Source organism: Microtus ochrogaster, linkage group LG9 (genome assembly GCF_000317375.1).
Source record: "Microtus ochrogaster isolate Prairie Vole_2 linkage group LG9, MicOch1.0, whole genome shotgun sequence".
Lineage (NCBI taxonomy): Eukaryota > Metazoa > Chordata > Mammalia > Rodentia > Cricetidae > Microtus > Microtus ochrogaster.
This window is the reverse complement of record NC_022034.1, coordinates 26,421,780-26,435,079: the sequence shown is the minus strand read 5'-3', so window position 1 is coordinate 26,435,079 and position 13,300 is coordinate 26,421,780. Positions and strand designations below refer to the sequence as shown.

General features: G+C 43.3%; 1 protein-coding gene across 1 annotated transcript in view; it reads right to left on the bottom strand.

The window, feature by feature from the left end:
- The window catches only part of Slc22a16 (solute carrier family 22 member 16), a 42,987-nt gene that overhangs the window by 5,750 nt on the left and 23,937 nt on the right, over positions 1-13,300 (bottom strand). Inside the window, 1 exon segment of the mRNA XM_013352380.1 lies at positions 4,677-4,767. Within this exon segment, the coding sequence (XP_013207834.1) occupies positions 4,677-4,767 (91 nt within the window).

The following is a 13,300-nucleotide window of genomic DNA, read 5'->3' as shown; positions in this document are numbered from 1 at the left end:
CATTGTCTCAGAATGTGGGTGTACCCCTCGCGGTCCTGAGTTCCTTGCTCGTGCTCCCCCTCCTTCTGCTCCTGATTTGGACCTTGAGATTTCTTCAAATACATTTTCATCAGTGTCTAGTTTAGACAATTTCCTTCACTGTTTAAACTTTCATTTAATTCCTTTTCACAAGTTGGAAAGCTTAGCTGGGTGGGGTCTTGCTCTGAAATCACCACTCCCTTTATTCCATTTAGCATTGGGCTTTTCTTTAAACTTTTTATTTCCTTGAGTACTGGACTTGGCTTCATTACCCTTCCTGGTGCTCCTTTTCTCCTCAAACGGTACATTTTGTACTTTTCCTTGCTCAGTTTGCTCCTTTTCTTTATAGAGCTACTTAAGAATGGTCACTAACAACCATGAGAAACAGTCAATACAAGGCTGTCTTGAAATCTCCTTTGCCAACACCATTAATCCAAAACTCTCCCATTTATCCTCAGGCAGCCACATTCTTCACCAAAGTATCACAAGAAAAGAAACCACTCACTAATTTTCTTCCCATCTGAAACCTCTTGAGCTGGGCCATTATAATATGCATTGCTGTTGTGGAATACTATTTTAAGATGTATTGCATTTGTTTTTGCTGCGGAATATTTAATGATGCAAAGTTGTGTGGCTTTGTGGCTTACTTTTACTTTGTTTTTCTTTAACTCTATGAAGCTGTGTTGCTTTGCCTGTCTAAAACACCTGATGGTCTAATAAAGAGCTGAACAGCCAATAGCTCAGCAGGAAAAAAGGATAGGCAGAGCTGGCAGGCAGAGAGAATAAATAGGAGGACATCAAGGGGCCAGCCACCCAACTATACAGTAGGATAAAGAGTAAAAAGTAAATAAAGGTATATAGACTAGAGAAAAAGAAAAGCCCAGAGGCAAAAGATAGATAGGATAATTTAAGCAAAGCTGCTAGAAATAAGCCAAGCTATGACTGGGCATTCATGAAAAAGAATAAGCCTCCATGTGATTATTTGGAGCTTGGTGATGGGCCCCAAAAGAGCAAAGAGAAAAGAATTTAAAAAAAACCAACTACACATTGTTCTCAGCAACATTGTCTTCCACACTCCTACTAGTGTAGCCCATTAAGCCCTATTTAAAGTGTCCAATTGCATTCCTAATCCAAAGTCCACATTCTGCAAGCAAGCATCATGATCAGGCCTGTCACAACAATACCCCAACTCCCTGGTACCCACTTCTGTCTTAATCACTGTTCTATTGCTATGAAGAGACACCATCACAGTGGCAACCCCTATAAGAAAAAGTGTTTAATTTAAGCTTCTTACAGTTTTGGAGACGTGGTCCATTATCATCATGGTGGGGAGCAGGTGACACACAGGCAGACATAGGGCTTTAGAAGCAATTGAGACTTCTACATCCAGATCTTTAGGTAAGCAACAGGAAGAGTGAGACATTGAGCACCTCAAAACCCATCCCCAGTGACAGGCTTTCTCTAACAAGGCCACACCTCAATCCTTCAAATAGTGCCACTCCCTGATGACCAAGCATTCAAATATAAGAGCCTATGGGAGCCATAAAGATGGTTAATTTTGCCGGACAGTGGTGGCGCATGCCTTTAATCCCAGCACTCGGGAGGCAGAGGCAGGCGGATCTCTATGAGTTCGAGGCCAGCCTGGTCTACAAGAGCTAGTTCCAGGACAGGCACGAAAAACTTCAGAGAAACCCTGTCTCGAAAATCAAAAAAAAAAAAAAAAGGATGGTTATTTTTTTTTTAATCTTTTACTCTCTGGGTGCCCACCAACCAGCTCCCAAATAAACACACACAAAAACTTATTATTACTTTAAAAACATAAAAGAATGCAACACATCTTTGCATCATTCAACAGATGTTCCACAGCATAAACAGATGTCACACATCTTTAACTCATACTCTACCACAGGACTATCTTATTCAAAGGCCATACTCTGGCTCCTTTATGATGACAGACCTAGAAAATAATAATTATTTTCTGCAAGTCCTTCTCCTTGCTTGTAAAGGAAGGAAACAATATGTCCGTTTTACACAAAAATTAGCATCAGCAAAGTACTTAAAACTAAGTCTACCTAAGCATCTGCTAAATGAAAGATCCTTTTTATTCTGCAGCCCTTAAAATGCCCTTGCAAATACCCTCCCATACAATTATTTAGTTTTTTGTGTAAATTTATAGCAGTTTGCTTTTATGAATTTGTCTGTCTTCTTTTGTGAGTCTGGCTGCTTGTTTTAAAGGATATTTTGATCTCCCTCCCCTCCCTCTTTCCGTCCCTCCCTTCCTCTAAGATACAAAGTGCTAGCTTAAAGGAGATGCTTTTACGAAACCCCGAGCCTTAATATCCCTGAACACCTCTGCACACCAGGTGGCCATAGTCTTCATTTTTCTATCAACAAGTCCTCCCGGGTCTTATTGCACTTGAAACTTGTATAGCTAACTTTATTCTAGTCTGTTCTGGCAAGCTATCAATGACTTCAAAATCACTTTGATCACTAAGAACGTGGTACTTAGTGTAGTGTTTTCTGTACCACTGTAATTGTGGGCATCGATTTTCACCAACATGGAGTACTGCGTAATTCTCATCGCTTCACCACTAGGCTAGGCAATTATTGGCAGGGATGACCAATTCCACTTAACTCATCCTATCGTCTTCATGATTTATTTTGTACCCTAGCAAATGCTTTTCACTCTGCACAATTTGGAGCTTAGAAGTAGCTCATCTCCCTTATCATGCTTTCTGTGCCTGCCACTTTCCTTTAATATTTAAGTACAGGATAGTCCCCAACCAAGAGCCACTGCCCATGTATCCAGAGTAGAAGAAAGGCAAGCCACAGTGACCAAAGCTATTTCTCAACCTCAGAGTCATCTGGTCAAAGAGACTGGGCTCCAGTACCAGAAGAAGACCGGACTGAGCATTTCCTCACGGGAGGTGGGTGACACTCCAAAGGGCCACTGATTCCCAGAGAAAAAATCCACATTCCACTGGTGCATACAAGATGACACAGGTGGGACTCCACACTGTTTTCTTCTGAGGTCACGCTAGTGTTTCTTACAAAAATACTTTAGTATGGAGCTGAAGAGAAAGCACAGTCAACACAATGTTCTCTACACACACCCAGACTTCAATTTGCTCCTGAGAACCCACACAGAAAGGCTAGAGGTATTAGGGCATGTTTGTCTTCCCAGCACTGGGGAGGCAGAGATGGACAGATCCATGGGAGCTGCTGCCCATCCAGCCTAAACTACTTGGTATTGCCCGGGTAACGGGCGATAACAGCCTCAAAGATGAGTGGTTCCTGTGGGACATGTGAGGGTGACCTCTGGCCTCTGCACACATATGCATGCACACACGTACACCACACACACACACACACACACACACATAAAGTTCACATGCACCTGTATGCATGTGCGCATGCACACACACGCACACACACACACACACATGCACACACACACACACAAAGTTCACATGCACCTGTATGCATGTGCGCATGCACACACACACACACACACAATGGGATAACTAAAAGGCCATGTCCAAGTGTGCTTGAGGTCACTCTCCTTGACTAAAAGTATAAGACAGGAGGAGGATGGATGTTAAATTGCTGACCAGCTCCAATGATATCCAGACAGAATAGTCAACGCTAGCAACATGTGTCTGCAGCTTGGAAGAGAGGAGAGAAGTTAGCAGAGTGTAGGAGAGGCTCGTCGGAATCCTGGAGAAAGGAGCAGGCAGAAAAAGAAGTGGTGCTTTAAAAGGCCAAGGAGTGTAGAGGGGCAACTGCAAAGAGCATCTGGGGGAAAGAGACCATTATGCTGAGAGTCCCAAGTCCCTGGGATGCAGTGTCGTGCACCACCGTACCGCTCTCCGTTCTCCCCAGCTCCATATTCCTCCTGATTGGAAGGGCCAGGGGCACCCAGGTATGATCCACCCACTTCCCAGCCTCTATGTTTCTCTGTGTGACTCTGAACACAGCTGTTCTCCCTCTCCAAACACAAGTCAACAGCTCACACTGCCAGGGCCACAAGAACTCAAGAGGGTAGCCTCGTCCATGAAAAGCCTCTCAAGGCACCGCAGGGAGCAGGCAGCCTCCAAGATTTTCCCAGAGCAAGAGGCCCACTGTGGGAGGGCAGAGGCAAGGTTTGAGCTAGGTAGTGGGACAGACGCCTGAGAGCTGACACAAGGCATAGCTCCTCCCTCCGAAGTGCTGGTGGCTCCAGGCTAGGGGCAGAGGGACTGAAGACAGTCAGCCACCCCCACTTCCCTACTTACCCACTAGTGAGCTCTCCTGTTTCAACAAAACTCCATTATACAATGGTTATATTGGTCTCCAAAAACAAAACCAGAAATGGCAGAATCGGCTACCCCGTCTCTCTGCTATCCCGGTGTCTACTGGCTGTCCCGTTTCTCTGCTATCCCAGAGTCTACTGGCTGCCCCGCCTCTCTGCTATCCCTGTGTCTACTGGCTGCCCCGCCTCTCTGCTATCCCCGTGTCTATTGGTTGCCCCATCCCGCCTCTCGGCTTTTCCAGGATCTATTGGCTGCCCTGCCTCTCTGTTATCCAGTGTCTGTTGGCTGCCCTACGTCTCTGCTCTTTTAGTATCTATTGGTTGCCCGGTCTCTCGGTTATCCCAGTGTCTAGACAGTGATAAGGACCTGTGGCAGGACGATCCAGACTTGGTTGGTGAAAGGGATGATGAAGCTTGCCACTCGTGACACCATGCTGCTGCTCCCCACAGCCAAACACCTGAAAACACCAGAAGAATTAAAACACTGGTAGCAACAGTGGAAAAGCAAAGCAAAGGGGTGCCGAGGATGATGGATTCACCACCTGCCACCCGCTTCTCGCTCTCCCACAATGAGGAGAAACAATAAAATTCAGAAATAAGTCAGATGTTTCCCAAGTCAGCTATGACTTCTACCTTCATTCTGTGAAACAATTGTGTATATGAGCATGTGTGGAAATAACCAGGCTAGGGCTAAGGATAAAACAATTATGTTTTATTTATTATAAGGGGAAACCTCACTAAACAGCAATGTCCCACAGGAAAGGGTGCAGAGAGGGTGCACATGGAGGTGCACACCTTTTTTTACGTGGGTCCCAGCAAAGCCACACCTTCACTAAGACCCACCTCTTAAAGGTTATTGGTTAACAAGGCTTTCCCCATCAAGCATGCATGTAAGAAAGGCATAAGCTATCTTTAATCTGCTGTTTAAATGAGGCCCATAGGTATTCAGACCCAGATTAATGTCAAGGACTAGACATATTTGTTTAGGGTAGGGTATGGTAACTTGAAAGAACAAAATATTTGTCTATAGACTGCTCTATTAATGTCAAACAAACCTTTGAGATTTTATTTTTTGAAGAAGGCAGGTGTTTGATCTCCTGGAGCTACAGTTATAATCTGAAGTTGTAAGGGCTAATGTACAGGTTACCCTTTGACTCAGGATATAACTCAAGAGGACAATGTAGAAAAGGTACTATAATTTCTGCTGGGTCTATTCCTGATAATTGACAAAGTCTCAATTTTCCTTTTAGAATTAATTCAGAGAGCTTTTCCATATAAATTTTTAAGTTTTTACTTGGTTTATGGGGTAAAAAGATCCATTCTAAGATAATATCTTCCCTTTGTATTAAAGTTTCTGTAGGGTAATGTTTGGAGGGAAATACGACCATGATGCAGTTAAGATTCAGACCCACATGATTCACGTGTGCCTCCGATAATTTCTTTTCAATAAAAGCCAGTTCTCTCTCAGCTTGGTAATTCCCTGGGACTATTTAAGTCTTTGTCACCATCTAAGGTTTTGATTAAATGAATTATTTGATGAGGTTTTATTCTAGAAGTGGGCCACAGATTGGAAATGTCTTCTATCAAACTTCGGAAGTCATTAAGAGTCTGCAATAGATCTCTTCTAATTTGCACTTTTTGTGTTCTAGTTTTCTGTAAACCTATTTTATAACACAGATCATTGATAGAATCTCCTCTTTGTATTTTTTTCAGGAACAATTTTTAATCCCCAAAGAGGCAAAATTTTCATTACTTCTTCAAACATTCTAAAGTATCTATGTTTGAGTCAGATAGCATAATGTTATCCATGTAATAGTAAACTATAGACTCAGGAAATTGCTTACATATCATTTCCAATGGCTGACTCACAAAATATTGATGTAAGGTGGGGCTATTTAACATTCTCTTTGGGAGAATCTTCCATTGATGTCTTTTAGCAAGCTGAGAATTCTCATAAGTAGGCACTGTGAAGGCAAATTTTTCTCTGTCCTTTTCTTGTAAAGGTATAGTGAAAAAGCAATCTTTTAAATCAGTTGCTATGAGAGGCCATCCTTTAGGCAATAGGGAAGGCAAAGGAATTCCAAATTGCAGAGGACTAATTGGTTGAATCACCTTATTAACAAGCTCTTAGATCTGTTTTCCATTTTCCAGATTTCTTTTTAACAACAAGTACAGGAGAATTCCAAGGGCTGGTTGATTCTTCAATAGGCTGAGAATCTCATTGCTCCTGTACCAGCTATTCTAAAGCGTGCAGTTTCTCTATTGTTAAAGGCCATTGTTTAACCCATACAGATTTTTCTGTCACCTGTTTTAAAGGTAGAGTCATTGTACCTCTGAGAGTTGCCAGTTATTGTTCTGTGGCCATTCAGGCAGTACACAACCACAGAACAATAACCTCAGCCTCTTCTCTCATAGCGGACAATGAGGACTACTGAGAACTCAAGAACAATGGCAATGGGTTTCTGATCCTACTGCATGTACTGGCTTTGGGGGAGCCTAGGCAGTTTGGATGCTCACCTTACTAGACCTGGATGGAGGTGGGGGTTCCTTGGACTTCCCACAGGGCAGGGAACCCTGATTGCTCTTTGAGCTGATGAGGGAGGGGGACTTGATCAGGGGAGGGGGAGGGAAATGGGAGGAGGTAGAAATCTTTAATAAATAAATAAATTTTAAAAAACACAAAAACTCTTCCACTAAAGCTATGGACCATGGCCTGGTCCAGCTGAGACTAGATGAATCCAACCATGTGGAGTAGCCTTATTTCTTGAAGCCCATATCTTTACCAACTCCCTCACATATGGTGAACGTATGCCGTAAGATACTACTGCTTGCTTAGATTATACATATAGGTTTCCATTTACATGCTGTATATCCTTTTGGGTATTGAGTATTCGGTGGCTTTTCAGAGATAATAACAGCATAAGTAGCCTAAGCTCTTGGTAAGTCAGCTCTGAGTCTGAGAGGTACTAGTGATGCTCAATCTTTACTATTGCCTTTTGCCTGTGCCACTTCTCTTTGCTTACCTGTTCTGACAAGTTCCTCAACTGATTCAAATCTTTTTATCACCGTCTTTTATAAAGTCTGAGTCTCTTGACCTGTGGATATTTCTAATGATTTTTATCAAATCAACAAATTTCTGGTTCTCATTCTGCACACGTGTCCAACTTTTGACATTTTTCCACCCTTAGAGAGAATGGCATGTAGATTGCCTTTCAGGAGGGATGGTCTGTCTGCTAGCTTGTCATAACTTTTTTCACAGATTTTCATTGTCAATTTCAACATGACTCCTTTTGGATAATCTCTCAGTACCATTCTATAAGGTTTCATAATCCACTGATATGGATTGAATTTTATCTGTCAAATTATGGTTATCATTTTCAATGGTATGAATCCTTCCATCCAACTTCTCATTACTAGTCTATAAAGTCTGTATCATTTCTAAAAGTTTCTCATTCTTGACTTGTAACATTTCTTTAATGATACAATAGGAATTATAAAAATGATAACAGCTATGGCTAAGAATGTGTAAGTCCCAGGCAGGTCATACACCTCTCAGAATTCCAACCATAACAGAAACAAAAAGGTTATTAAATTCTTGGATGGGGATATATCTGTAATTATCTTAGAAGTAGTTTACAAATTGCAAAAAAAAATAGTTAGCAGATGACTTACTTCTGTTAAAACATTGGTTTAGTTGAGACTTTTAAGGTGTAATAATGATGTGGGCCAGAAAAACTTGCAGATTTTCTAAGCAGAACTAAAATCAAACTGAACAGAATTTTGCTAAAAAGAATTGGACAGGGCAGCCATGTAGCAAGCAGTTGCACATGGATTGCAATAGTCAGGGGAAGCTGTGGTAGCCACATGAGAGCCACACACACGGGGATGGGGGCAAGTCATGGGACTACAGGAGCCACAGAGGCTGTAGGAAGTCATGTGGGTGCCCTATGGGGTGGCAGCAAGGACAGGTACAGCAGTAGAGGAAGCAACGCCACAGTGGATGGGAGCTAGGAGCACTAATGTTCCTCCCAAATCCAGGTGGCTAGGTTTGGGTTTCAATTCCTAGAGCTAAAACTGCAATCCCAGCTCTGGCCTGGGCTGGTAGCTAAAAAGTCTTAGGTCAACAGCTTTTTCATAAATTAGTGCCCCAAATGTTGGCCACCAAATGAGAGAAATTGGGGTTCAACCTGAAGATCTGAAAAGCAAAGCATCCAGTCACTGGTTCTTACCTCAACCTCAGTCTGAAATGGTGACCCTGCCTCAAAGAATCTCAGAATGAGACTGTGTCTGGCAGCTGTTTCCTCCCATCTTACATTCCTCTCTAAGGCTGGGATTAAATGCATGCATCACTTGGATTAAAGGCATGCACCACCCAGTTTCTATTTCAAACTAGTGTGGCTTCTTAGATTAAAGGTGTGTATCACACTCCCTCTTCTGTAAGGCTGAGCAGTGGGGTTGTTTTACTCTCTGATCTGCAGGTAGGCTTTATTTATTAAAATACAAATGAAATGCCACTATAACAGAGAAGGAGAAGGGGTGACCTCCACAAGGTTTTTAGTTTATATAGACATGGTCAAAATAATTTTATAGGAAAAAAAATGATAATTAAATATACATTTCAGAATCATAAAAAAGGTAGAACCTGACAAGCAGTGATCCAGGAACAGGTAACAACACTCACGAAGAGCCAGCATCCAAGAGCTAATACCTGACATTCCCAGCCATTAGATAAAGTTACTAAACATCCCTGAACCTTGGACTCACCCATGCCCAGACCTGTTTGTCTGGCACCTGTCTGCCTATCTTTTTGAAATTCCTATATGGTCTGTTTAGCAAAGGTAATTGTGGGGGATTGGATTTCTGTAAATTTGGCTGTTAGAACAAAGAGAAAACACTACCATTCTAATGCCTCATGGAAGGTCATTTCATTGCCCGCGCAGGAGGAGGTTACACTGCTGTTGTATTTTGGGAATAAAACTCATTTTGAAGGGAAAAATGCCATGATTTCACAAGATTTTTTGCAGAATTCACAGTGACTTATCCAAAAGACAAGTGTTCCTGCCGTTCTGCTGAACTTATGGGTTCTCCATAAGTTGTACACTTGTAGATCTGTCTATGAATCTGTCTGCTGTACATTTACTGTATAATACTTGTGGCTCCAACAGTGATCAATAGGGGAGGGACCAGCCCATGATGGGTGGGGCCATCCCTGGGCTGGTGTCCCTGGGTTCTTTAAGAAGCAGGCTGAGCAGGCCCATAGGAAGCAAGCCAGTAAGCAGCTCCCCTCCATGGCCTCTGCATCAGCTCCTGCTTCCAGGACCCTGCCTTGTATGAGTTCCTGCCCTGACTTCCTTCAGTGATGAACAGCAATGCTGAAGTGTAAGCCAAATAAACTCTTTTCTCCCCAACTTGCTTTTTGGTCATGGTGTTTTGTCACAGTGATAGAAACCCTAACTAAGAAGGATGCCCAGCTCAGGAATTGAGAGGGGAATGAGAATTGAGCTGAGAACTAGCTTCATGTGCTATTTTAGCAAAGCATCTAGCTGCATTCTGTTCATGTTCTAAGAATTTACATGAGACCAGATGTAAAAATAATGAACTAATTCTGTGACCACATAACACTGAGTCGGTAGAAGGTTATTAGTGGTTACTCTTATGAAGATCTGTAGTTAAAATGAGCAACAAATAGGACAGAAAGTAATCAAAAAATATGCAGCTTAGAGAGGAAAATAACTCTAGGAAGCTTACACTTGAGGCCAGGGCATGTTCTGAGAAAGAGGCTGTATTAAAGAGATGCTGCCTGCTCTTCGCTGGAACAGGAAAAGTTACCTTGAGGGCAAGGCCCCCATCCCAGGCTTGTGGACTGGGTGTGGACAGGGAGCCACATGGCATTTCTGCCCCTGGAAGGTAACTGTCAGGGAAGTTTTCAACCAGCTTGAGCACGTGCAAAGGGCTGGAACCGTGGTCCACAGCAGCCGGCCTCCATCCGCAGCTGGAAGCAGATCTTGTCAGTGCTGTGTCCATGACTCTGATTTTGGAATCATGAAAGATGCAAGACTGTGGGATGGCAGAGCTGTGGGGTATCTGCCAAGGAGTGCTGCATACAGGGGTGGAATCAGAATAAGGAAAAGAGAGGGGTATTGCAGGCGACAATGCTGGCTGGGTGGAGCCACCTAAGCTTTTGAAAATGAGTCTCTAGAAACTGGGCACGAAGCTACAGGATTTGGTGCTTGTCTAGCTGAATTTCAGGCTAGCTTTGGTCCAATCTTTCAATTCACTATGCCTCAATTTCTCCCTTTGGGAATGGAAATATACACTTTACGTCACCATATACTGGGAGTAGACAATTTGGTCTTGTTTGTTTGTTTGTTTGTTTGTTTGTTTGTTTGTTTTTACAGTGTGTCAAAGTTAGGAGATTTTGGACTTTTAAGCACTGTTGGGACTATTAAAGACTACAAGGACTTTTCAGGTTTGGCTAAACATCATGAGAAGGCCATAAACATTTTGTGGCCAGGGAAGGAATGTTGTGGTTTCAATAGGAAGTGTCTCCTGTGTACACTTCTGTTTGAACTCTCGGTCTCCAGCTTGCAGCAGTGTTTAGGAAGATAGGGGACGGAGGAGGTAGAGCCTTGCAGGATGAAGGGTGTCACTGGGGAAAGCTTTGAACTGAATCTAACACAGATGCTCTGGCCCTGAGCCGCATCACCAGCCCAATGAAGATGGCTTTCCACATGAATCTTTTGAGTCATTGGTACTGGTAGGCATGGCTGTTCATGTTTGCAGTCCCAGCATTTGGGGAGGAAGCTGAGGCAGGAGGATTGCCACAAGTTTAGCCCACCCTGGGGTACAGTGTGAGAGTCTATCTCAAAGGACCACCGCCAACAAAAATTCAGTGGCACTTCATCTTTTCTAGGTCATACACATCGGTAAGTAACTAACTTATTAAAGTGTGGCGCTCTTCTCAGAATTCACACGTAAATAGTTTCACAAGATGTTCGGGAAGCCTACAGAACTGTTAAAGATGGCTTGTATTAAATATTCACATACTTGGCTCTCCTACCTCTCTCCCTCCCTCCCTTCCTTGTAGCACCAATTCTAATTGGTATTAGTAATAAAAACCCAGAGTCAAATATAGGGTTTAGTGCTGAGGCTAAGAGAAGCAGAGAGGCCAGTCACTAGACATTTCTTTTACCTCTACCAATGCTCAAACTGAAAGGGTGATCCTGTCCTCAGACTGTATCTCCAGACTCTATCTGTCTTTACCAAACCTCAGACTGCAACTGTCTCCACCAAACCTCAGATTCCCCTTAGCTCCTGTCTCCTTCTGCCTTATATTCCTCTCTCCCCCCAGCCATATCACTCCTGTCTCCACCTCCCTAGTGCTGGGATTAAAGGTGTCTTATCCCAAGTGCTGGGATCATCTTTCCATGATCTCTGTTTCTCTTTTGTACCTATTCAATCTCATGTAGCCCAGGGTGGCCTTGAACTAACAGAGATCTGTCTACCTCTGTCTACCGAGTCTTGTGATTAAAGGTGCATGCCACCACTCCCTGGCCTTTAGTGGCTTCGCTCTGCACTGTGATCTTCAGGCAAGCTTTATTTGTTAAAACATAAACAAAATATCACTACACTTCCTTCTTTCCTTCCTTCCTTTCTTCCTATTTTCCTTCTTTGGCAGGCTTATTTTTGAGGACATGTACCTGTGGCTGTAAATTAACCGACTAACTAAAAATAATATAAAAAATACCATCATATACTTAATGGCAAAGCCAACTAACATGGTTTGTTTGGATTACTGTCTTTTTGCATATTATACACATACTCTCAGCAGACACTGAAAGAAATCTGGGCTGGTCTCTTATGTTTTATAAGAAAGCAGCTGAGCAGAGGAAGCAAGCCAGTAAGCAGCCTCGCTCCATGGTCTCTGCATCGGCTCCTGCCTCGAGGGTCCTCTCCTGTTTGCATTCTTGTTCTGTCTTCCTTCAGTGATGAACAGTGATGTGGAAGCGTAAGCCAAACATATGCTTTCCTCCTCAAGTTGCTTTTAGGTCACGGTGTTTCTTCAAGGCCACTGAAAACCTGAGACATGCAACAACCCAGAATAAAGGAGCCGAGACAAATGGAGACTCCAGTACCTGACCAGAGCTTCCAAAGGGCCTGTGTCGTTTTCATGGGAAATGGCAGGAAGAGTCTTCCAAGATCTGGAAGGGCCCTGGACTCCTGGATTGCTGACACAGTCTCCAAGACAGCCAGTGACAACTCAGAATCACCTTCATAATTAGTTAGCATCCTGCTCTCCTCCTGGAGGGGCTACGGGTATACTATGGAGACCCAGGACTGAGATTGTGTATCAGATGCCTCAGAGGTTCTTATAGTGGGGGGATGTTCCTGATGAGGTAATCTCGGGGAGCCCAGGGACATGCTGTCAGGGGCTAAACATGTCCCCTCAAAATGCAGGTGCTGAAGTCCTTACTCTTCCCCACACAATGTCTTAGGCTTTGGAGACAAGGTCATTAAAGAAGAAGTTACGTTGAAATAAGGGATTCTAATTCAATAGAACTGGTACCCCATTAGAAGGCAGAGAGCCACCCAGACTGGCCACAGAGCTCAGACCTTGTGAAGACATGGTGATAAGATGCCTAAGATAAGCCAAGAGTGGCCTCCAGTATCCAGACACTTTGACCGGAAGCTTTGTGCCTACTGAACTATGAGAAAGTGTCTACTGTTTAGCAAATTCATATGACCACCATCAGAACACCGAGAGGCACCTCTGAGAAGAACAGCCAGAGCCAGCAGACACCTATTTTATTTGAGATTTGGTGTTAGAATAACAGTGTTACTTCATATTAATCCCTTAGTTTCCTCACTAATGAGTTTTAAACAATGCCTTGAAGTCAAAATTACCACCACCGTGTAATGTTCCCATAGCTCAGAGCTCTGGCGGACCATCCACTGAAAGAACACACCTGTATTTAAAGATGGGGGACCACC